The sequence below is a fragment of the Mizuhopecten yessoensis genome, unplaced genomic scaffold (genome assembly GCF_002113885.1).
Source record: "Mizuhopecten yessoensis strain PY_sf001 unplaced genomic scaffold, ASM211388v2 scaffold10447, whole genome shotgun sequence".
Classification (NCBI taxonomy): Eukaryota; Metazoa; Mollusca; class Bivalvia; order Pectinida; family Pectinidae; genus Mizuhopecten; species Mizuhopecten yessoensis.
Genome location: NW_018408551.1, coordinates 166,513 through 194,030, shown reverse-complemented (window position 1 = coordinate 194,030; position 27,518 = coordinate 166,513). Strand labels below are relative to the sequence as shown.

The 27,518-nt window shown below is 35.0% G+C and overlaps 1 protein-coding gene across 1 annotated transcript in view; it reads right to left on the bottom strand.

Annotated features, from left to right (window-relative positions):
- Positions 1-27,518, bottom strand: part of LOC110460674 (protein kinase C-binding protein NELL1-like) — a 109,697-nt gene that overhangs the window by 6,089 nt on the left and 76,090 nt on the right. Inside the window, exons 6-14 of the mRNA XM_021513718.1 lie at positions 17,853-17,925; positions 16,502-16,584; positions 15,403-15,534; positions 14,926-15,019; positions 12,619-12,698; positions 9,725-9,836; positions 9,230-9,349; positions 8,860-8,997; positions 859-981 (exon numbers count right to left, since the gene is read on the bottom strand). Of these exons, the coding sequence (XP_021369393.1) occupies positions 859-981; positions 8,860-8,997; positions 9,230-9,349; positions 9,725-9,836; positions 12,619-12,698; positions 14,926-15,019; positions 15,403-15,534; positions 16,502-16,584; positions 17,853-17,925 (955 nt within the window). The remainder of the gene's footprint in view (positions 1-858; positions 982-8,859; positions 8,998-9,229; positions 9,350-9,724; positions 9,837-12,618; positions 12,699-14,925; positions 15,020-15,402; positions 15,535-16,501; positions 16,585-17,852; positions 17,926-27,518) is intronic.

Genomic DNA, 27,518 nt, shown 5'->3' with positions numbered 1-27,518 from the left:
TAGACAGGTCTCCGTATAAAATATAATTGAATTAAATTAAATAATAAAAAGAAAAAAAGAAAAAAGGAATAAATGAAAATAAATAAAAGCTACTATCATTTGCACTGCAACTACCGACCAATATATTTCTATAACAGATTACATATAACCATCAATGCATCAATGTGATAGTTAACTAGCAATTAGCTATCAATAATCAATTATGAATTATTGATTAATATATCAGAGTAAACCATGTATCCTTTTTAGATTTCAGGTTGATGTCATTGGCCCCGGACTGCTGTCTGTAAAGTTATACATAAGAAACATATACCTATTCTCAGTGTCACATACCATTAGACATAACACCGTGAAACATATATTTGACGCGGTGACAAAACCGGACAAGTTCACACATTTATGATAGCTGAAATGGCGGATTCAGAGGTATTTTTGGGGCTTCAGAAAACCCCCCAGACCTGCGATTTTTTTAAAAACCACAACACCCCCTGGAAATTTGGAACCCACAAAAGATGCTTTTTACAAAGGAAACAGAAACGGAGTTCTGTGGACGTGTGAAATGCTGTGAAATTCGCGACCGATATACTATCGTATTCAATATTCAAATATTCAAAATGTTAAAAAAAACCAAGCTTATTTAACCCCAAATTGGCCACCAGATAGGATAGAATGTGTTCTGCTGGGACGCCTGCACTGACCCACCCAATGCTTTTGAGAATTGGCAGTAGTGAGTCATTTGTATTTTCAAGGGAAATCCGAGAGTGTGCTCATCTCTTTGGAAAATCAACATCAGTTGAAACCCCGCCAATACTAAATCTCAGCTACATTTAACAAAAACATATATAAAAGAATACATACGACTGCACGTGTATCCGTCACCAGTGTATCCATGGCGACAATGGCAGGTGTAGCTCCCGGATGTGTCGACACAGTCTGCGTTGGTGTCACATGAGTGTGTTCCAGAGCTGCATTCGTCCTGCTCTGTAACGACATGGAACCATACAGCCTTAGACTTATCGGTTGCTTTACATGTAGTTACTGCAATAGGGACAAAACATCAACATGCAGGGAGAAACGACATGGCCCGAGGAGACACCATAACTAAAAGAAAAGCAAAGTGTCGCACAAAATTAAACCAGAAGGGATATCAAGTAGTCCGAATGGGTAAACATTTCCTACACATCATGTGGCACGGCACGCGTCGAAATGTATCCTATCGACCACAAGATCATATGACAGTCAAAGTAAAGTGATTCATTCATTCTCTTACGTTAACAATGAGCTATATATATAGACGCTTTATCAAATCAAATACACGTTACTTTTAAAGGTTAGCTGTCTATATGTGTCACTTTATTGCAACACTCTGAATTTCAAAATGGATCAGTCTCTCAATAAGATTGGCGATATTGTCCATTAAAAAATCACCAGTGATTTTATATAATTCAAATCTTCTTTTATTGTTAGCAAACTGTTCTTTAGTATATGTGACAAATCATTTATATATAGTATGTGATCTGGAAATAAGTGAACGTTAATTTACAGCAGATGAAATTAAGAATAATGGTTACCTGACTCTTGTTAAAGTGAATATGGCTATTTTTTATTATTATTGTTTGATGTTTAAAATAGCAAATGAGTGTGAACATGAATACTTCGTAACATCAAACTTAATCCCACTGCATAGGTATGGTAAATGTTTGTATATAGATCTTAGGTACTCCTAACATACAGGTGTCGTCGTGCATACTCAGATAAGTTTAATGGACATAATCGAAGTAGTTTTCAGCATAGATAAAACTTATTATGAAAGAGGACAGCTTCAACTACTGTGGAGTGTAATCCCGGGAGGGGGCTCGACATATTGTTTTAATATTTGCCAATCCCTTTGCTTTTTGGCAATAAAATACTATTAAACTTAAATAAACAAAATGCGCTATCTGTAAATCCTGCGTTTTATCTTCTACCTGTGACGAGTCGATGGAAGTCTAGTTAGGTTCTCACAGTTTCCAGTCCAATGTACATTATTTTGAGAAAGAACATGTGCTGTTTTTCCGGTTCATGGTATATTTGTCTAACGCATGTTAAGCTTCATTCAAAAATATGGAAAACATATTTGTTCAGTCTATATAAATGAGCCATTGTTTTATTCGAAATAATTTAGTGCTATATTGTTTTTTAGAAAACTTCCATTCCATCTTTTGATCATAAATAGGATCGACGTTATAAAAATGTGACTTGAAATAAGAATTTTCAGTGCTTACATTAGGACACTACACACAATACCAAGCTACTCAGGAATACAATATTTGATAACACAACCTTTGATATTAGGTTCAAATACATTTATGATTTAAAGTACGAAATCAATGCCGTTGTAGAATTATGAAAAACTTAAACTTTATGATAGAGAAAAATATAAGTCTTGTCGTTTAATCTTAGTCTAGCGTTTGTTGTCTCACCTGTGTTAATACCCCCAGCAGTTGTGCACATACGTCTGCGATTTACCTATACTCTTATTTCGCATGCGATTAAATATTATGCCTTCTCTCTCTATGGGTCCAAGTTTTTTCTGCACTTATAGTACATTTGTGATAAAAGAACGATTACTCCGAGACAAAATTCCTAAAATTAAAGCAATTGAAATATCCCTGATTTTAATGCCGTAATTGTATATCTCGTTCCATTTACGATGAGACCATTAAGAACGGATGGTCGTAAAGGATTACAATACTTTTGTGGTCAAATTGTGTTTTTGATTATACCAAGAGTAGTCGATAGGTTATCCAATACAGGTGTTGCTCATTTGTTAATGATTAAAATGTTTATCTTGTATTTTCTGTCTGTATAATTTTTCTCTTGCAAACCTTTTTTCAGCGTTCTTAGCCCTCGAAAACGAAAATGACATTTTACATCTTTTTGAGTATTCAGATAATATACAAGTTTGTTTTTATCTCCGTCGTATAGTGTCTATTTATTAGGTAAATATGGTGGGCTGTGTTGCATATTGTTGTATTACATACAATACTATGAATTGGTAGTAGTGTAAACGTTTGATTTTTGTTCAGGCAGTACTCCAATAATAAGTGATCAAGCGTACCCGTAAAACATTTGTGTGACATGACCTGTCCCACAAATGCGTTAACCATGCAGGGTTAGCATGTGCTTTGAATCAGCACAGCTCTAGAATGCCAACTGGAAATGCTTGTTTTACTATTTCAGGTAATAAACGTATGTAATAAATCCAACAGAAATAGGAACACAGATTTCGAGTTTCATTAAAAACGTCACGTTAGTTTAATTTTGACGAATTTGAATTTGTACTTAAGGCTACCATACATATAACATGTGTTTTGTGTAACAGTTATCTCCCTTCAATAAATTACATATAATTTAATAGGTAAAACGGCCTAATTAAAATGATCCGAGTGTTATAAATGTACGTGTTTGTGTTTACCTTTTAGATTTATTACTGATAATTAGCTCCAAATTACCAACTACCATTCATATAAAGTATTTTAATATATACCACAAGGAGCGGAACTCTTAAGAACGGTGATTTGTAGCATAGTTAGCTAGCAAATAAGAGATTATTTTATAAAACTGACCGAACAGTATCAAATATTTATGTAACAGTTTTCAAATACGCCATCGGTGTTGTGTTGCACTCGTTTTTTAATCTTGCCATTTATAAAGATTAGCCGAATATTATTGTCATGAAATATGCACGCTAGGAGTCCCTTATGTACGTATCATTCTACAGCGACATATCGTTTTAAATGTCCCTGTGACGGTTCCAAATATCATTCATATAATGCATTTTAATATATTTATAATCGATATTTTTTTTTGTATATAATCGATAATAAAAGGTCGTATTATTCTATATCTGCTAGCACCTATTAGCGTGACGTTTTAAATCACCTTTTGGATAATAACAATTAGACCACGGCTTCAGTACATGACATACGTACACGTTTTCACGGGAAAATCTAGGAAACATTATTGCTGTGCCGTAAGGAATACATTTCAATTAACTTCCCAATTTAACGAATAGTAGACAAAAATAGATAAGTAAATACAATGATCGAAGAAACGACGATGAAGACGAAGAGGCAAGTGCATTACTGGTTTCTAATAGCCGTTTTCTGAATTGTTTATGGTGTTGCACTTAGATTTTAGTTATCATGACTTTGCGAAAACTCGTGCGGATCAATGAAGAGGAAATATACGGACAGAAAAGGTCGATTACCGACCGGGCGAAACATGTCAAGGACCCATCAATGCCAGGAAACAAGCAATATACCACTAAAATGGATGGCGTAGTCTAGAGGACTTTACACAAGGCGATCCACGTGTTACGCAGCATCGACTATATTGCGTGTGCTTCCTAAGTAGCGATGTCAATGGTTAGTGTTAGAAGGAAGTGTGAGGGGAAGCCTGGCCTAGATCGAGACATACTGTTTACCGGCATGGAAACAGAAACTAGGTAATCCCATAACGAAGTGTCGACTTATTATAGAATCCAGTCCTTCAAAGTTGAAAGCATTTTCCTTCTTAACTTCACTAAACCATTGACGTAATGGCTTCCCAAGTAATTATGTACAATTTTATTTTGCCCTTGTTTAAGAATATGTCTTCATACGTTTGTAACAAGCTGTCTAGCTTATCAGAAGGTACTCTGTGACATAAGGTACACAGGTGATTTTACATGGGCGTATGTAATGATATACAACCTTAACATTCTATTAAGTGCAATCATGATTGTTAGAACATGTTTCTATACCATTTTAACTAATTGTAATACTGATACATGTTTAAAGGTTTGGTAATCACAATCAGACGAATCTCTTTCCTGCACAAGAAGGTAGTTGTTTGATTTATTTTCTATTGCCAATTATAATGGCGATACTAGTTATCAACAATATTTTCAACGCATGACCATTTATCGAATTGTACGTTAATTTCATGCACTAAAGTATATTAATGTTTTAATTACCTACATAAGGGTAGGAACAGGAAGACTCTCAAAAATGACAGCTTATATTATGCAATAATTTCTATCATGAACACCGGTTACCAGTTAACATGTTATCTGTGTCTGAGAAGATATATATTAAACTTCCGATTTGTTATTTCTCATTTCAACACATGTTTGGACTACCTATTTCATGACCCATTGCAATTATTGATTGGTAAGAATTTTAATCATGACGATTGAAAATTACAAGGAGAAGGTCAATTTCAAGAACAATTTGAAAACATATATGTATAGTGATACACCAGTAATCCCAGTGGAGTGTGTGTCGACCAAGTCTTTCCATTTTGTGTCAATCCCTTTTATTGTCCCAGACAAATTGCAAACTTCCATTCAGTATGTCGTCTGTTCATCTGTATATCTAATACATAATTGATACACGTTCTTTGATATTGTGGTGCAACAATGCCGTGTCCAACAGTGTCTAGCTTCCGTGCCAGCTTCCTAAGATCATGAAATGACGTATGATACACAGCAAGCCTCCATTTCTCCAATGAAATCTTTCACCATGTTGAGTTTCATTCACCTGGCCAGCCAGCTACTATACTCAATTATGCTCAGATGTGAAATGTGCCAACAGAATCTACGAGAGTCTAACCATATCTAATACGTAGCGTAGTGAGACGGGTTTAATGGCCTTTTTATTTTATTCAAGCACAGGTGAACTTCATTAAATGTTTTCCAGCGAGGCATGTCCTATCACTTATCGTTAACATTTAATTTCTTAATTATACCGATTCCGGTCGGGTATCCAGAAATAATATTAAAATCCGATACTTGTTATCGGCGAGTGAGAACAAGCCTGCATCGTTATATAACATTTGGAATGTCTTTCATGTAGAGTCACTTGCAGAAGGTAATGATGTTAACCGGGCTTTATTTATCGATGTGAAAGTCTGGCCTTTTTGTAAATGATTCCCAAACCGACTGTGCACGCCTGTCGGGGATAAAGAAGGTGAGGTATACTTCTATTTCGCAATTCCAGGCTCCCACGGATTGAACGATCACCCGATTGAGGTTTTATTCAAACTCCCCAAGGTCAGACCGATTGTATAGTGCACGTGCTTTGGAAAGAGGACAAATGACTTTTCCATGCTAGAACCATTGTAACAAGTGAAAGAAGAGGTGATCATAGATGTTATTAGTAGGTTTGTTAAGTATAAAGTTACATTCTGTTGGTATTGGGGAGTATCCATTATTCTTTTGTGATCCACAGAAACAAATTATTTTATCTAAAACTACCTGCTTTACAAAATTTCTAAAATTCTAAAGTTGAAAACCAGGAATAACCATCACAACAGTAAGGAAAAATATTTCGTTCAAACATTTTTGTTATTAACAAGAATTACACCATTAAATAACATTCTGATGGATGATCAGCAATGGTGTGTATTACATTCCACTTCATCACTTTAAACTTAACAACCTGTCTTTATGATATAAATATAGGCATACTATCTCAATAACAACGATGTCAGCTTTCGCATTAAATAGAAAACGGCGAATACTATGTTAGAACATTGTAAAAACAAAAGTAACTTTACTGCAGCGTACACACAACGTCATTTATAAAACATATTTGTTTCTGTTTCAATTTAAGTTTTTTGTAACAGTATGGCAAATGCTCCATTGCAACAAATCATTGTAGTAATGGAATATTAACCGTGACTTGATTGGTTTCTGACTTTCCCATGTCAGAACAGTACCCGAGGTTGTGCTGAATTTAGTTTGAAGTCAACTGAATCTCAAAGTATCATATTGGTTCAAGATCTCAAACGATGAAAGTTCGACATGCAGAGCCGGAAATGGAGACGTTTTTATCACCTTTTATATAACAATAGGAAATGTTTTGAATTATTGTAATATATCATATGTTTTCCAATCATCTCTGGAAAATCAACTGTAAATTGAAAAATAATCCAATTTCCTACATGTAATTTGCATAATAATGCATCATGAAAATACATCTTTTGAAGTAAGGCAATTATACAATTTTGATAAACAGCTGTGGGACCGTTTACAATTACAAACCGAAATATGCAAAAAAGGGTAACGCAGAAATTCCGATACATTAAAAAAGGTGATAATTGCGCTTTGTTTCTTCCAAATGGCAGAACTATGCATGCCCCTTCATCGCAAGAAATTTACTAAAAATAGTGACGTGGTTTGAAACGGAATTTAACAAGCGTACTTTGGAGGTTTCATTTCTTCTGTTTTTGATAAAAATATAACTTTCGAGCTCTCATTTCTAAGATGCATTGAGTTTGTAAATATTAATATTCTGAAAACAGAATGATGCGTACTTTGACAGATCAGGCATATCTATTTTGCATTGAGATTGATTTTTATAAGTTTCCTTAGATTATCATTTGAAATAAATCATAGGGGAAATGTAATTTGACAAAGTAGCAAGATTCAAATACTCAAAACTGAATGTATTGTCGGTTAACATATCTTTTGTATTAGAGTATTTCGACCAATACATAGAGAACGTCAGTAATATCACGAGTAAGGTATGCCTGCTCAGTCTAAGTAAAGAATTCTCCTACAATTTATGTCACTCTATAACTATAAATAGACAACGATACCAATTCAGATTGTAGGAAATGGGATTTATTAACCAATTTTGTAATAAAACCTACAGCCGATTTTCCAGAGGTAGAAAAAGTATTTTCTCATTTGATAATTTTCATGACTATACTGTTTTATCTTTCTCGCTCACCATTATTATACATGTAAATAAATATACATATATGTTTCTTCTCTTTTCCATTCGAGCAATGAGTATGACAAATCCTTTTACACTACATTTAAATTATCACATAAAATTAATCATCATAATCACAATTATCACAATCATTCATAACATCATTCTCACCATGTCACCATGACGGTTTTGATTTTGTGGTACATGAATAATCACGTGATCACTTTGTGCTAATCAACCATTCACATTAACCAACATTTTAACAACAACGAATTGAATATTTACAAATAAAATTTACACCGTTTTCTGTCTTTCTCCCTTTCTCCCCGTCACACTCTCTGTTTCCATTCAATAATTACACCTTAAAAACCACGTCGGTCACATATCGATCAATAGTTGACATTATCATAATGACTTAATATATATATTTCTATTTTCATTTCAATTGGAATATTATATTTTATAATTCGCCATCAAGCGAACTACTATAATGGAAAGTTGATGAATGGAACAATGCCTCTGTAACACCATCACAAGACAATATAAATAAGTATCAAGTCATACCTTAACGAACTGACCAGAGATGGTCGTTCAAATCGACGATGCACATTTGCTTGCTTGCAACATATACATTAAAATGTATACACCGACATCAAGACGAAAACTTGCTTGAATGGCAATATCTACGCCTAAATTGTTCAAACTTAATAATACTTTATTAATAAAACTATATTTATAGAACCTACTTACTTAAATGGACAGCTAGATGTATATTACAATCCACGCCAGCAAGCTATAATATATATTGGCAAACTGGACTCATAGAAAAGATTTAGTTTTAAACAAAATTAAATATGTCACTTAGTGATAACTTAAGAAAACATGTATTTTCACTTTTAAAGTCAATAAAGAAACGTTAATATAGAAAAAGAGAAAGGAAGTGACGAACAAAGAAAACGAAAACAGGGCATTGTTCACATAAAAACATGGCGACAGAGCTATTGTTAGGAAACATGTAGATGATAATATATAAGGCACTGATGTAGCAGGAACGCCACGGCCAGTGATGATAGTGACATGTTTAGGATTGTAGGTGAAGAGGACGTGTGAATACCTTCACACTTGTAGGGGTCTGCTGGGGTTTCGCCTGACGGGCATTTACACGTGTACGATCCAATCGTATTGATGCATTTTGTGTTCCCATTACAATGATGGCCACGCTTTCCACCTTTGACTTGACATTCATCAATATCTGAAAGTAAAAGTAAAAAATAATAGGCAACTGATGAACGACAGAAAACGTTCAAATAGACTAGAAGTAGGAGGTGTAAAAATTATTACAATAATGCTGTGGAAGTATAATAAAAAATGAATAAATATGCTGCACACATTTCGATAATTTTGATTAAAATTGCTGAAAGATAATATGCCGAGGTGCTAAGAATAGAATTTTATACTAATATGGTAATAATAAAGATAGTTACCTTCGCAATGATGTCCGTCACCAGTAAAACCAATTTTACATTGACAGCCATAACGGGTGGCCATATTAACACACACGGCGTTTTCATGACATTCGTGTCCCTTGGAGCAGAAATCAGTTCCTAAAATTTAAAGAAGTTACAACTTATGATAACAAATTGATTTCGAATGACCGTAATACCAGAAATTTTGATTAAATATTAACACAATAGGACGTGTCGAAGCAAATAAATCATACAGTGTTCAACGGTAAAAAACATTGTCATACGATATATATTTAAAAAACCAACAGTATGGTGGGAATCCAAACAAAAGAAAAGGACAGGTCAGGATTCCCAATTTTAGACGCCTTCACGATATGTCATTGGTTTAAAATTATATTTAATTTGATGCGTTTTTGAAATTGCTAGCTGTAAACTGAAAGCCGAAGCTGCTCTTATCGCCACAATCATCGTGAAAATACTGGCTGTAGAACAGTGAGAGTGTCTGGTGCTCACCTTCACATACAGGGCAGCACTCATCTTTGATATGCAGTTGTTTTTCAACGGGGCAGTTTAAAACTTCACAGTTTGTCTCGGGGTCCACTTTAGTGCATGCCATCCGTCCGTCCTGTAAAGAGATCAATTTATAAAGCATGATCAATATCGCTATAAATACAGTAAACTGAACACAAGATATTCCGGATTAGGCGCACTGGACATCCATATTTCGATTTCCGAAATCGATGTTGGAGGCAAAAATGCTTGGGTCGCAAAGGTGATAAAAGCCAAATCTCTATATAAGTTAAAGAAAAGTGACTATTATTTTATGAATAGTTTCCCTTCTTACGCATATGACTATCACATTATGTGTATATCTTTGAACGAAAAATAATAAACGTACCATGGGGTCTAAAGTGCGAGGGAAATGCAAGCAGCACATATATAAGATAACAACAGAAGCAAACAGTGAGATTTCAGATTCTTTTCCATTATCATCTTTTGTATTCAGAGTTTCTTATGAGTGTTCGTATAATAAGGATGGAATGTAGACTCCAATAGCATTTCCCTGGAAATAAATAAAATTAAACACCTTAAAATGATGTCAATGCAAAATATATGTCTCGAAAGAATTGACGAAAATTTTAAATTGTGATTTCATACCGATGCCACTTAAATAGCACTATCCTTAGTCTTAATTAAATGTTGCTACATTCATCAAATATGGCACTCGTTTTCCAACAACAAATGTGATCGACGTTCTCCTTGTTTCGTCGATTTTGTACGTTAAAAAGTACGTCACAATTAATATTCAAACAAGCCTGATTCGTCTTCTTTTTCATTCATTAAAAAACTTTTTTTTATATCCACTCAATGAACAAGACTTAACATTACTTTCAATGTGAAATTTATTTTTCTCTTCCACTATTATTACAAAACAACATTGTTCCGATACTAGACGCAAGAAATCAGGAGGCCCTACCGCGTTTCACTTTGGGGAATATTCGTACATACCAACACTTCAAAAATTCTCCATTTTTAAAACATATTTGATGAACAATTGGCATTTTTTGTTCTTGTTAGACTAATGATTATATCCCTTAAGCATTATGACTTCAGTTAAGTAATCTTTAAAGTCGAAAACCATTCTGCTACTGCTCTCGTTCATTGTAAGGAACACAGGAATGAAGTGTCTTGGCACTCAGGAGATGACGATAATGTCGGGCTAACTTACGACTTCTTCAAGAATAACTAACCACCGGCATTCCGCAATTCATGACGAAACACTGATGCAGCAACACAAATGTGTTTTCTTTTCATTTACTCCGCCTGTTTGTGCTTAATCAATTTAGCAAAATTGTATACAGCCGTCAATTTTGAAACAGAAATGAGATTATAAGACAATGTCCGTATCACCACATACTACACAAATGGAACAGGTCAAGCTTTTGAAGGAATCGTCATATTTGTGCCACCTTTAGTTCCAATTTCCAATCGAGTCGTATGGATTTTCAATTTATTTCCTTCAAGTCGCTTACTTTAGGTTTGAAGGATTATCGTTTTCAAAATATATTTATCTTTTCGCCGTGTAACATGCTGTCTTCCACATCACTTTTATGTCTTTTCACCGTGTAAACATGCATACTCTGAAAAGGAATTTATCTAAGCTTTAAGCTTGTGTTCCCATCCCACTGAAATCATATGTAGGTAATAAACCTTTTTAATAAGTGAATAAAACCCTGTTTACTGTTGTCTGTTCGCCGTGTAACGTGTTGTCTTCCACACAACTGTTTTGTCTTTTCGCCGTGTAACGTGTTGTCTTCCACATAACTGTTATGACTTTTCGCCGTGTTACATGATGTCTTCCACATAACCTTTATGTCTTTTCGCCATGTTACATGTTGTCTTCCACATAACTTTTATGTCTTTTCGCCATGTTACATGTTGTCGTCCACATAACTTTTTTTTTATCTTTTCGCCGTGTTACATGTTGTCTTCCACATAACTTTTATGTCTTTTCGCAATGTTACATGCATACTCTGACAAGGAATTTATCTAAGCTTTTAGCTTTTGTTCCCATCCCACTGAAATCATATGTAGGTAATAAACGTTTTTACTAAGTGAATAAAACCCTGTTTTAGTATATTTCCTTTGTGATTTATCTCGTATGCATGCATGAAGCCTTTACCATGGTGAGGTCGACTACATCGGTATGGTATCGGGCTATGCTAGCATATAGGTAAATACCTGGATGAAACATGCTGATGTGGCAAGTTTGAGCAGCTACTTTGAAGCCGTCAATGAACATTCCTGGTGAGTTTCTTGATGTTGTTTATGGATTTACTCAAATTGAGTTAGGGTTTCGAACGCCTCGCATTATTGCTAGTAATATCGAGGGCCAGTTGTACTTTTTACAAATCTGTTTACAAGACCCCAGTACCGTGTGTTAGGCAAACAAATAAAACAATCAAGGTTATTTACATGCAGCGAGACAGTGTGTACCCTCATAAGCAGATGACTGCTTTAATTAACTTCAGTCAAATAATCGGTGGAAGCCGCAGAATTTCGTAAATAGAATTGCTAGTCTGAATAAAAACAGATTCGTATTCACATAGGTAACCATTTACGTTAATAGATAGTCCTTTCTTTCTCTGTTTAAACTTCATAAGCTACCATTGTAATTTGTTGTGTTAATATCCTAACAGCAATGACAACTTGACTTCAACAGTATTTTTATGTTTATCTGGGGAGAATCCTAACAGGGAGGGATACGTTTGAATTATGTCATACTTGAAACGTGCGCATTTGTTCTATGAGTTTGGAAAATCGGTTCACAGCAAATATGATTAAGTACCAGTATCAAAACAATGACAGGAATGCCAGTTCGAAGAATATAAATCAAATATACTTACATCACATGTACAAGTGACACACATACGCGGGTTGATAGATTGGCCATGATCGTAATATTTCCCGCTGTAGAAACAGTTGGCTGAAAGAAAAATACATTACAAATGAGAATATTTGTACATATGTCAAAGAATTATATAAAGATAGAAAAGGTGTAGGAGGAAAATTATACAACATTGTTCTCATCAATCACAACTCGCATGCTCAGTATACTGCGTATAAGTATGTTTAAACATAATTGTAAAATAAACAATAGTAAAATGTGTGCACATCACTGTATATAAATTCATATAGAACTTCATTAGAAGTATATGTTTCGTTCTTGTCTTTCGTCACAAAAATCACAGTCAAGACAAGCCATTATTGGATAACCAAACGATGAGTCATGCTAGATCGAAGACAGTCGATGACTGTTTAAGCCAACACATCCATGTTTAAGATCAAATATTTGAATACTTTTGTTTGTTTAATGGTAATATTTGATGCAACAGTTTTCTAATATATGGCTGAATTGTACAACGTCTTTTAAAAATATGAACAGCGGATGTGATTGAATAAGTTACGTACGGAGATACAAAAAGAAAACCTATCGAATGCTGAACGAACTTTTGTGGTGACATTTGCATTTAAAATACAGACGAATACTCAAGACGAGGCGAAATGTGAAAATATGCGAGTATGTTTGTTCAAAATATTCTATTCTTGCTGTTTTTAACAATGCACAGCAAATTAGCTGACCTCAAGATTCTTTCATTTCTCTATCAGGTTATCAGCATATGGATTCAATACAGCATCTAATGAACGAACAGCCTGTTACTAATTACTTCTATAGAGTTTATTGGCAATATGATTTTTCCAGTTACGGATTTGATATAAGGAGACACATGGACTTTGTAATAAATCAGACTGCGGCAAGCTCTAGGTTACGGCAGCTGGGTGCCGCAGCAACGTAACACTGTCTGTGGATGATAATGGTTTTATCTCACAGACACTTGGGTGTCTCCCAATCGTCTGTATATTTTGTTTTCCTAAATGAATATAAATGAAAACGCATCGGAGTCGGTTCTATCTTTGTGTAACTGTTTAAATATTTGAAAATGTTTGTATGCAAAACGTGTTGCAAGCTTATTTTGTTTTTATTTTTTCAAACGTCATGAACAGTAAAATAACCAACGTGTATTTGTATTGTAAGTGTTGCATCAGATCGGTTGTCAGCAGGCCCTACATAAGAAGATATGGGATTAGATGAAATTTTAAAGAATCTTTTTAATAAAATAATACATAAAATCATAAACTGCTACATTGTCATCACAAAAAGACAATCCGAACTCAAAAATCGAAAAAATAGTGGAAAACAGTAACATTTTGAGACATCAAAACAAACGGAAATACGTCATTGAACCTCCAATAAGACCCTAGTTTTTTTAATAAAATCCGCCGAGTACATGTATATTATACATTTTGACAAACTCCAAATAAGTCCTGATCTGATTCATATGTTATATATCCAAGAAACACCTTTTTTGATTTATTTTTTTCTGGATGAAGATTTATTTAAATTGTGAAACAGCATTGCAATATTAACTAAGCAGTCAATATTTTGACTTCTTAACAATAATGTTTTTTTACTAAATGCGTTAATTAGAAACACTTTCCATGTTTCAACTTGCAAAGTCATTTAAAAAAACCACGTGTAACATTCTGCATCAGGAACAGCCAATCTAAGCATTTATAGACATTTTATTTAAACTCTGACAATCGGTGAATTATCCCACATCCAACATCTAACTGGCAGTGGCATTCAATGAAACTTGGCAAGCAAGGTGACGCTATATGTTATGCGGGACCACGTGTGCCAAAACCTTTACCGCAATATGCAACAGTGATATGCAAAACAAGGGTTCTCAGAAGTGTTGTTTAATGCTTCTTCAAAGAGGACTATATCGATTTTCCTGACAATTATACAACCTGCTTTTGCCAAGAACGACCAAAATGCAAATCGACATGGAAAAGTTGTCTGGGTTCTACTTCGCTAAGAGAATAGCATTACAGATTTTTTAAACACATTAACATTTCTAAGATACATTTTCGACAGGTCATTTGTTATATCAAGTTTGAAAAATCACACTTATTAGTTTAATTATTTTCGCTTATAGAAAACAGAAAGAGAATACAATATTATGAAGAATATCTGGTTCATTTGAAGGAACAGTATGACAAGGTGGCTGGCGTCAGCAACGTCAAAACCGATTGTAAACAGGGATTCAAATGCAAACATAGGCATGGGAGACAACTAAGGTATGACTCACTGAGACAAATAGGGCAGCACTCTCCGTCTCGGTAGATAGGATTCTCACATCGGACGGGCGGACAATCCACCTTCTGACATTCAACAGTTCCGTTCTGGAAAGGAGTAGCAGATTAGTTTACTCTTTACGTCTAGACAGCAGTAAATGCATCATATGTATGTTGTTATATAAAACTAGTCATTAACTACACATGAACAAGAATAAATTAATGAAATAGTAGACGGAAATGCTTTCCCGTCGATCTTATATTTAGTATATCTAGTATTGTTTAAGCTTGTAGTAGCCGGAAACATTTACAAGGTTCGCTTTAATAGAAATTTTCACATTTCAAGCGTGAACAAGACATATCTGTTATGCAGTCGGTCTCTCAATGTACCTCAAAACAGCTGTTGGTTGAATTGCGAGACATACTTGTTATAAAGCTTAGAAGTAAAATACAATCACGGTGAAACTGTGCACGTGATTGGTTCAACTTACCGCGCACCGGCACACTGTACATTGGTCTAGCTGCCACACCTCTCCCTCCTTTCGTAACGTTCCATTCTGGGAACAGCTCTTTAGGCACTCACACTGTTCCAAACCAAAGATTTTCTCTTCTGCTCGCAGAAGCTAAACCAGATAAAATTGACATGTAAAATACCAACTCAGAAGAAGACAATATTACCGCATGACAATAAATAGCCAGACACGTGTTTGAAATATATGTTAAAAGTGAAATTTCCCGAAATGACATTTTTGTATGGTGTTAACTGGCGACGATAGCACTGGTCAGAAAAATTTGACACCGCAGATATCACGGAAAAAATGCTTCCATGTCTTTCCCGAAAACGAAACCTACGATTTGTGAGGATAATAGTAAAAACTAATGACAATGACCTATTCATATGATAGATAAAACTACAATACTGTGTTACATTTTTTGTCAGAATGTATACATCCCCATGTTTGTCAAGTGTAACTTCCTACTTCCCTTTACTACACACTCCTGGATAAAGTAGGATCAATCATGTGTATCATCGGATAAAGTAGGATCAATCATGTGTATCATCCCCATAGCCTCTTAATGTCTACATGGATTTTCAACATAATTTCTGCTCTGTCATATCAGACCAGTTTTTGTATTGGCAGTAAAGCAGTGTTGAAGCCAAACCACTCTGTCATTTGAGAGGTTCTAAGTGTGTTTTCAGTGTTGCCATTTTGCCAGTGTTGCCATTTTGCCGGAGTAGCCACGATACACATATATAATTATTAACAGTTTTCTGTTCTTTCCATAGATTTTCACCAAATATCAACGCCTATTTATTTCCTTACCAGAACCCATCACTTCCCAACCACACGCACACACGATGATTCTCAATTACCTTTTGTATTGGTAAGCTAGATGGTTCTAGAACCTAATGCTGAAACGGCAATAAAAAATGTACTGCTCGCGAACAGATACCAAGTCGTATACTTATGGAAATTAAGGCCACACTTTTGTTGTTGGCACTGTCCCCAAGTAAGAAGTTGAGAAAATAATAAGATTTATTTTTTATACTCATGAACATTATTAAACTAGTGAAAACCTGACACTTACCTTCAGGGATAGATTTTGGTACAAGGAATACATATTTTTGACTTGTTGTTCAAGTGCTTGATACTGCGCACATGTAGGACAAGCTGAAAGAAAATGGGCAAGAGTTAATCACTTTAAAACATTAAAGTCGCAAATCCAATTAGCTTTGATTTCCTCTGAATACGTTCTATGAAATTTGTTGTCTTTTTTATCGCTATGTAATACACGTCGTTTCTGGGTTATATAACACTTGTGAAACCCATTGCCAGCAGATTGATTCAAAATTGATCTTAACTTGCCTTGGGCGTTATGTTTTACACTTCTTTTAATGTTTTTCCAAACGTAATCCACAAACACTATAGCGTCAAGGTTGGTTTAAGCTGTACAGTGTATCTTGTTTTGCAAAGTAGCATAGATATTTCTCAACCTGCCAGGAGAATGCAAGGGTAATCTGGTAGAGTGACCCAAATCTCCTCCCCGACATTCCACGCGTTTTTGGCAATACATTTTTCAATGCAAGTTTACATTTTGTGATCAGAAATAATGATTTAATAACGAAATCTGCCAGTCTCGATTCCTACTGTGGTGAACAAATGTATTCTGTCTCGATTCGCATAGAGATAAAAGAAGATATTTGTCGATATACTCGTCGCAAGTAAACGCGTAAAACCATGTTTATTTGAATAAAAAAAGTACTTTTCAATAAATTACATAATGTATAATATAGAAAATATCATATATTAGCATATTAGATATAGCGTAGTCCAATTGTTACAATAAAACTGATTTGAAATGAAAATTATGAACACCTTCCGCCAATAAACATGTACAATTTCGTGTTACTTTTTTCAACAAATAGAAAATCATTCACAGAAATATGCAAACATCAAATAGTTAATCAATTGATTTTATATACCATCTTACTCGCGTGTGAGAATTGTCGCCCTTCCCTTTTTCTCTAATAATAGCAGTTAATTACGGTAAGTTATCAGAGTATTATCACAACAAGCATTCTTACAAAATTACACAAGTCCAAATTCCAATTCCCAAAATAATTCTTCAATACTTATCATTGTGAAATGTTGTACGAATTGAGATACATAAGGAAGAACATATAGTGTAACTCATTTCAGTGTAATTGTAATACCCTGGTTATTTAAACATACGTTAGATAAAAATAGATTGATAAAATATCCGAAATGGTATCAGCCATATTGAAATAAAGAAGTTGGAAAGTTACAATTGCTTGTGCTTGTTAGAAGTGATACATTTGCTCGCCACATGCGTAGAACTAAACATAACCTCTATAAGGTGGTCGAATGGTATGTGCTTATCTCCGACAGTTAAATAGGAATTAGAAAACAATACGTACCAGTATCTTGTTGTGGGCACTGTAACAGATAACCGTGTGCCTGTGTTACTATTTTTACATCTTGCAAAGCCCCCTGCAAAAAGAGTGAGAAAAGACATGATAAGTCAAGCGACAACAAGGTAATGGATGAATCATCCAAACCTGATAAAACATGGCTAGTTTTTGTATCTGCTGACGCCTTGATACGGGTGTTTGTATCGACCCTCACCTTACATTTATCATACAACAATACAAATAATGGTCACAATATCAGTTACGTCACCTTATATAAAAACTATACAAATAATGGTCAAAATATGAGATAGGTCACCTGATATATGATACAAAAATACAAATAATGGTCAAAATATGAGAAAGGTCATTTGATATATGATACAAGCATACAAGTAATGGTCACAATATGAGATAGGTTGCCTGATATAGCACACAATAATCCAAATAATGGTCACAATAAGAGATAGGCACCTGATATGTGATACAAGCATACACATAACGGTCACAATAAGAGATAGGTCACCTGATATATGATATAAGCATACAAATAATGGTCACAATACTCATGAGATAGGTCATCTGATATAGCATACAGCATTAAACATAATGGTCACAATATGAGATAGGTCACCTGATATAGCATACGACAATACAAATAAAGGTCACAATAAGAGATAGGTCACTTGATATATATCAGACAACAATACCAATAAACATCATACAGTGAGACAACGAGTGACGGATATAGCACTACTGTACTTCAGTTCGTCGACCTTGTGAATGATAGTTATCCAAGAAAGTGTCAATATCAACATGATTTTCTGTTGTTATTCTGTTTGTCCTTCAGGTTCCAAATTTTGAAATGATAATTATTGTACAAACATCTACAATAACATAAGGCTGATCTTGTGTTCTATAATTCTAAGTGATATACCTCACTGTTGATCCAAGAACGCGAAAATAATGTTTTGAGTTGGGATAATTACGTAAATAACATAGAAATAACGCTTAGTGCAGGTTTAAGAATATATGCTACCGTACACCTTTTATGCGTGAGTGTTAGTTCTCTCATTTATAAAGAACAGTTCTAATTTACCAAGGTGGTATCTATGACTTGTTTTTGTAAGCATTCGGGGTAATCAAATTATCAACAAGGTACACAATTACCATTCATGAATGGTGTCATTGCCGAAACCCATACACCGCTCTCGAAAGGTGTGATGAACTCTTTTGGTATTGAAATGAATATCAAACTTAGGTAGCATACATCCTAAAGTTTCTAAGTCAAACTTAGGTAGAATACATCCCAAAGTTTCTAAGTCAAACTAAGGTAGCATACATCCTAAAGTTTCTTAGTCAAACTTAGGTAGCATACATCCTAAAGTTTCTTGGTCAAACTTAGGTAGCATACATCCTAAAGTTTCTAAGTCAAACTTAAGTAGTATACATCCTAAAACTTCTAAGTCAAACTTAGGTAGCATACATCCTAAAGTTTCTAAGTCAAACTTGGTAGCATACATCCTAAAGTTTCTTAGTCAAACTTAGGTAGCATTCATCCTAAAGTTTCTTAGTCAAACTTAGGTAGCATACATCCTAAAGTTTCTAAGTCAGCACGTATCACGTAACAATCGAAAAACGACAATGGATGCCCGATGACACAGCGATTTCCGTGCAAAGAAAATGTGGCTAGTTGGGGAGGCAGCTAGAATATAGGCACATTTTAAGGAAATATTCCATTAATTATATCAGTGCCTTAACATTCTAGATTGAACTTAAAAGAACAGTTCTTTGGGACCACCTCTGGATTAATTGTACACAACTGATTGTTATTTGAAGGGTGCAGACAATAAAATACACCATGATCATATGTAACAATTACTCCTAACAAATCATCGTTGTTGTACGATAAACAACAAAGTTAAATATTATCTAGCTACTTAACACATTTCTTCCTCATGTGAGGAACAGAATTGCATGTTTGCCAACATCGTTAAAGGCTTAAGTTTCTTTATAGAGTGGTACCTATAGAGCAGAGTGATGCGTGGGAATATGATGTTACACCTTAAAAGAAAATTATTATAACTTGTGAAAATGTTTGTCGGAAACAAAAACATATACCCGTTAAAAGATGGTGATGGCGATGATGGTGGTGATATGACAGAAGGTGGCTTAATCATCTCGTCCATCTCACTAACTGTCTTAAGAATCAACCACGCAACATCTTTTCGGTGATTGATGCATGAACCGCTCCCTGAGAACCCATCCGAGTCTCTGGTATGATTGACAGACTAGTACAACTGAGGGTATGTATTATACAGGTCGACCTCGCTAACACAGTGCACAACGTTATTTAATCTATTTTGAAAGTGGCATACTGCGATTGCCAAAAACGTCAGAAAAAGCGAAAGAAATTATCGGATTTCTTAACTCCTGCTTTAGAGACGAATAATGAACAAGAAGTAATCTCATTTTAATAATTCCACTTATTGCGTCTGTGATTAGATTTGACTTACCGCATTATTGAAATAATTAGTGTTTCAAGATAAGCTCTATCTTCTACAAATAACAAAAACATACGAAAGAATCAATACTTTTTTATGAAGGGGCAAACATATTTGCATTTCCTGAGAGGCGGACATTTGCAGACGGAATCAATTCAAACTTAGCTGAACTAAAATGGTCGACAATGGAGGTCACCTAGTGCACATATTTGGTAACGGAAGTGGATAGGGACCGTCACTGATTGGCATTAAAATGGTTTAAAACTTTACATTTATATGAGAAGACAGAAGAGATACAGATCAGCAGGGATGCGCTGTCCTATTTACAACACATCACGTGCTTCAACTCCAATAAACACAAGTGGACGGAGTAAATTGGAATTCGGAATGCCTCTTTTTTATAACTTGGTAGTAGTCCTAAGTGTGGGTGTTGACGGGGTATGACATAATTTAAGAATTAGACGAAGCATTATCTACGCTATAGAGATTAACTCCAGCTTTAAGTACTATTCCATTAGACCATGAATGCACGTGAGAGCACGCGACGACAAGAGGGTGTTTTCTCTGACTGATTGTGCTGCTGATACTGAGCTTACAAACTCTTTTCAAAACAGATTACAGGTGTCTTTCAAACAAATCAGTGTACACGAACATGTTTCTTTATCAAACCGCTCTCTCGGCGAACAGTAGTTGGTTCAACGTAGCCCTAACATTGCAATGTATGGTACAGGCATTGATAGTTTCCAAAGCATCTTTCAAATGTCAAATTAAAACGAACTGCAAAACAGATAAAAAAGGAATCTCCTAAATTTGAGTTTTTGAAATTACATTCAATTTTTATTAAATAAATGTTAATACCTAAACTATGCTTATCTTGCAGAAATGTTGTAAAACGGTTTTTTAAACAAAGCTGATCAGATTGCCGAGTGCTACTCTTGTATCCAATGGGAAGAGTGCTACCAAGAGGTAAAACGATGGAAATAAACAAAGTTGGAATCGGGTTTCCGACCAGCGTTTGATGTCTGTGTCCATCAATAAACCTCTCTCAGACCGCTGATGTACTGCTATCAATTTAAGACACCCCCAACGAACGCCCAGGTTACCACTACAATAGTGATGGGCAAACCATTATCCATACAGTTAGACCTCTTTTACCGGCGTTGAACCAGCATATTCAGTACATATCCATTCAGATTGAGGCTAGGTAGAAATCAATGAATGAAACAAGGCCCTTAAAATATATTTTAAGACGTACATCAAAATATTATGACCAAAAATGCCTAACTTATCTTTCCTAGTTATGCCAATATCTTTACTATATTTCTTAACTGTGTTTTGGTTATTTAATTTCGCCTTTGAAATTTTATCCTCTGGCTTTCAAGGTGAAAGGTGTTAAACTTAATATTAAATACGTCCTTCATCATAAATTGTATGATAAATTCCATATCTTTTAATGAAAGCATGAAGATAGATATACCTATCAGGTCCAGTCTAGTCCTCTATATTGGTAAGATAAATTCCTCATTCAGGTTGACCTCAGCAGTTTGTCACTGTTAGAACACTCTTCTACACGTTATCATACATATGTCCATTGATTTTGGGGAAGAGATTTTGACCGGAAAGACGTTAAATGTCTGCAGTTCAGCTATATTTCACGAGTGCACAAAACGTAAAGCCAAAATCCCTTTGAAGAAATGTATGGTCATGGAACATTGTTTACAACACAGACAAATAATATTAAGTTTAAATTATCCGTGGAAATGACTATAAGCACCCATTGACCGGCTTACACCTGATGCTAGCCCTCAGCCAAAAAGACGATGGAAAGACTGTTACAAATAACTGGACATCTCTGGCTAAAGGATCATTAACGTTAAATGGGATGCGGGTGAGGGGCAGGGAGCTGGACACGCGTTACAAATGTGTATTCGTGATTTATCACCATTTCCTGTTTAAGTTACTCTAAAATTACCACAATTTTGAAAATGAATACATAAAAAGGTATCTCCGTAAAACGAAAAGTTGTTTGATCACAATTAGAAAGTACGGTGTTACATGGAAGGAAATTATGGATAAAATGTGACATTCCAGTCAGATTTGAAACAATCGGAATAAAGCTTGTGTCATCTAAACGATACAATCAGGATGGAAGAAATCAACTTGTGGTTTTTTGTAGAAAGTGCCGGTACTTGTAAAATGGAAGAATAAAGATTTACCCCTTTCCATGACGTAAAACATACAGGTACTTGTAAAATGGAAGAGTAAAGAGTTACCCCTTTCCATGACGTAAAACATATAAGTACTCGTAAAATGGAAGAGTAAAGAGTTACCCCTTTCCATTACGTAAAACATACAGGTATTTGTAAAATGGAAGAATAAAGAGTTACCCATTTCCATGACGTAAAACATACAGGAACTGGAAAAATGGAAGAGTAAAGAGTTACCCCTTTCCATGACGTAAAACATACAGGTATTTGTAAAATGGAAGAATAAAGAGTTACCCCTTTCAATGACGTAAATCATACAGGTACTTGTAAAATGGAAGAGTAAAGAGTTACCCCTTTCCATGACGTAAAACATACAGGTACTTGTAAAATGGAAGAATAAAGAGTTACCCCTTTCCATGACGTAAAACATACAGGTACTTGTAAAATGGAAGAATAAAGAGTTACCCCTTTCCATGACGTAAAACATACAGGTACTTGTAAAATGGAAGAATAAAGAGTTACCCCTTTCCATGACGTAAAACATACAGGTACTTGTAAAATGGAAGAATAAAGAGTTACCCCTTTCCATGACGTAAAACATACAGGTACTTGTAAAATGGAAGAATAAAGAGTTACCCCTTTCCATGACGTAAAACATACAGGTACTTGTAAAATGGAAGAATAAAGAGTTACCCCTTTCCATGACGTAAAACATACAGGTACTTGTAAAATGGAAGAATAAAGAGTTACCCCTTTCCATGACGTAAAACATACAGGTACTTGTAAAATGGAAGAATAAAGAGTTACCCCTTTCCATGACGTAAAACATACAGGTACTTGTAAAATGGAAGAATAAAGAGTTACCCCTTTCCATGACGTAAAACATACAGGTACTTGTAAAATGGAAGAATAAAGAGTTACCCCTTTCCATGACGTAAAACATACGGGTACTTGTAAAATGGAAGAATAAAGAGTTTCCCCTTTCCATGACGTAAAACATACAGGTACTTGTAAAATGGAAGAATAAAGAGTTACCCCTTTCCATGACGTAAAACATATAAGTACTTGTAAAATGGAAGAGTAAAGAGTTACCCCTTTCCATGACGTAAAACATTCAGGTACTTGTAAAATGGAAGAATAAAGAGTTACGCCTTTCCATGACGTAAAACATACAGGTACTTGTAAAATGGAAAAAGCACACCTTATTATCACCACTGAATGTAAGTTCACTACGTATATAGTTCAATATTTGTTATATAGAAGAGATAACGGCATCCAGCTCGTTAGATTGCTTGACGTGTAACTAGTCCGAATATCACGTGCAGACTGACACCCACGTTCATGTTTTGTCTGCAACACAATGTGTGGCACCCTGAATATGGAGAACCAGTTATAGATATTATCATTATAGCATTTGATTATTCAGAAATGTAAAGCTATAATTGAGATAGGAATCTAACGGGATACAGGATGTAGGTTGTAGGTTTGAACATGTTAACATGAGTGTTATGTAACCAGTCGGGTATCGGCAAGGGAATTAATACATGCTAAATGTATTTCTTGTCGGAGTAAAGGTAATGTTTGTTTTACCATTATTGAAATTCAGTGTTGTAATGTCAAATTAGAATCTGGCGTCTGCATCAATATTGGTGTGAGGTCTTCGTACCTCGTACCCAGTCAACACACTGCACGGAGACATGTCGGTTAGTCCACTGTTCCCATCCCCATGACAAAATCTAGGTGCAACAAGTATGCAGTGTCTTATTGAAGGGTTAGAAAGATAAAGCTTTGTGTTTCTATTTTAGCATCTCTAATATATATATATTAAGTTTCTGTTTCACTTGCTTCTTATTTTTTTTATTTTTTTTTAGAAAAATAGAACATAGATATGAGTCAATTCTGAGATTAAGTATAGTAGGTCATCATATTACAAACTTAATTAAGTTTTTTTTTCATTTATCCCCGAAATTTTGATTTGGTGGAGATTAAGAATAAAATTTCAGAGATTTTAAAGATTATTTATTATAGAACTTCTGAACTATTAAATACCAAATTGTTGCACGTGTACTGTGTTCTCTGAATGCGTGGTGAGATTAAGAAACATAAAGAAGTCTTCTTTTTCATGGAATACTCAAACTTAATAAGGAAGACATGTTGTGGTAAACAGTATAATGCCCTACGTGTATTTCACAGTAAAGCGTTAACGTCTCAATCTACTGTATGTTTTTGTCAATATGAGTGAAGTGAAAAGTTTGAGGGCAGTCTGTATATATATGGGCATTTCTGGACGTGTATTGGGTTATACACGAGCAAATATTGGTTTATTGGCTGGAGTGAAGATCAAATAAGTTTGAATATCTACGTGAAAACATAGATTATAAATACTAAAGCACATTCTGCTTGACCAAGTACTCAAATACAGTTGTCTTCCCGATCATGACTCGTGCAATTTCTGCTACAATTCTATTCGTATTCTTGTTGGTGCAGATAAAATATTGATACCTCATATTTCTGCAAGAGCTTAAATTAAGTATCACAATTTTAGAAATCATCTTCAGAATAATGATCACTTTAATAAAAACAATGGTAGAATGAAATCCATTTTCAAAGAAACTCAACCTTACTGTTATAAACGGAAGGCAGGCAAACCTGGAGATAAAAGCCTGGAGAGTGTTTTATATATTAGAATCTGAGCTTCTCTTCCTGCTTTGCATTAAGGATTATGATTGATTATGTGATGAAGGCCTAGAGATGTCTGACTGTCACGGTCTGTCCGTCCTCTGAACAAATCCATTCTTCAAACCGAATATTCCGTAGTGCGTCAATTATTCATTTTGTATGTTAGCTGTTTTATATGTGTGCTGGCTGCAGGCGCCCGATATAATCCGGACGATTCTAAGCAGGGGGTCTTATTCTATTCTTTTTACAAGGTATCTGATATTGATCGCTGATACGCTGGTGAACCGCTGTCCGAGTCATTAATGGTCTCTGGAGATAATTTATAATATAGACAAGCCATCGTAAACAAAACTTTAGTGCTTATACTGTATTAGAATAAAGATTAACTTTACGGGTTGGTATTAAAAAAAGGTAGACATTTGGCAAAAGTTTGCAGACATATGTAAATGGATGAACACTATTCTATTCCCTGACAAAAGTAAAGTGTACTTCTGAATGGTAGTAACTTCTGATGCGTCAAAAGTTAAATATCCATGTTGTTCGATACAACTACGTCAATACGTAAAGACAAAAGGTATACTCCGTTAAGAATAGACAACAATCGCAAATGAAAGAACATTAACACAGGAAAGACGGAAACCTCTACAAAAAAAATCCGAATCCAGGTGTTCCAAAAGAGTAAGCGTTTCTTGCATCACATGTTTACTTATATTTTACTGACGAATAACAAAAATATTTATTGTCTTTTTGTTTCTTATGTATTTCTCAAGCTAGTATTTAACAATTAAAAGTATGAAGAGTATTTTTTTAACATTACTGTATAAATTGATGCTGGGCCAAAGTATTATAAATGACGAACGACTTCACCATAAGATTGTAGAGTAGGATCATTAAGTATACTTGGTTATAAATACTTATATATATATCGTATATTACATATACATATTTAATTGAGCCGCATATTTTACGAAAGTTAACGTTCATGTCCTATGTTGTAGTGTGTGTTGCCGGTGAAGATCGAGCGGGTTATACACGTGTAAACACGTGAATGGCAGTCACAGTAACACCTCTGTGTGTGTGACCCCCTCTCTCACCGGGTGCTCCTACACCAAGCAGATCACAATGCCACTTCGCATCAGCGTAATACGTACGCCGGCAAAGAAAACGGCGTCAAGATCGTACGGAAGGACGATTCGAGTGAACGTTTCTGGTAAAACCTCCCGAGATGGCATGTCACTCGGCCGTCTGTGAGTGCAAACAATGCCCAACCGCCGGCCGACCTCGGCTTTATGAGGTACCGGGCATGTCTGTAATGCCTGGATGAAAGGACCGCCATATTCTCAGGAATCCGAGACATTTCTATGTATGTTTTATTTTCTCGTTTTAACAGGTGTCATAAATAAAAAGTTTTTTGGCTTCTAATTCTGTGTTACTGGCACCAAAACTACACAATGAGAACGGCTACGTTGTTTTTTACAACGAGAGAATGATGTTATTGTGAATTAATTAGAAAAAAATGTGTTTAACAATATCATAAGCGATAAACGACCTTCAACATCATGCAACGTCGAAAATACCGGCAACAGTAACTGTGTGATTAACCTGTGTCTTTGTCATCATTACGTCTGCAATAGATATAGCTCTTTAAGACACGCTAAAGACTAGCCCGGAAGAATATTTTATCATAAAACAAGCCTTAAAAACAGTGTAAAAATATTCATGTGCGGTAGGTCGGAAACAGGTTGAGCAGGAGAAGGCCAGCTACGATAAAAAGGTCGCATTGTGTGTAACGTACTAGCGTGATGAATGGGCCTAATGGCAAAGTATACAACAGATACAGATTTAACACTTCATTAACAATCCACATAGCTTCAGATAACATATAAGAATTCATAATCTATTTTACTTCGGTTTTATTTTCGTACGGTTTGATTTAATGTGTGAACCAGACGCCTTCACTTTGTGAGTCTTGCATATCTAATGACATAAATTATCTTGTTAAGTACATAAAATCCCGCCTCACAATCTCGGTACCATACTGTCTGTAACGATTGTATTCCAGTCCCATTCTTAGAGCCCTCATTGATGACTTCATTAAAGGAAATGATATCTGTCGAGTTCTAAAAGAATGGTATTAGATCTACAAATAACTAAAGCTGCTATCCAATTATGGGTATAATATCTTTCAAAGCGAACCAAAATATGGCGTAATCAAGCATCGGATTTCTGTTCACGGAGATTTACATAAATCTAATCTAAACGATAATCTCATTAAACCCTAGACC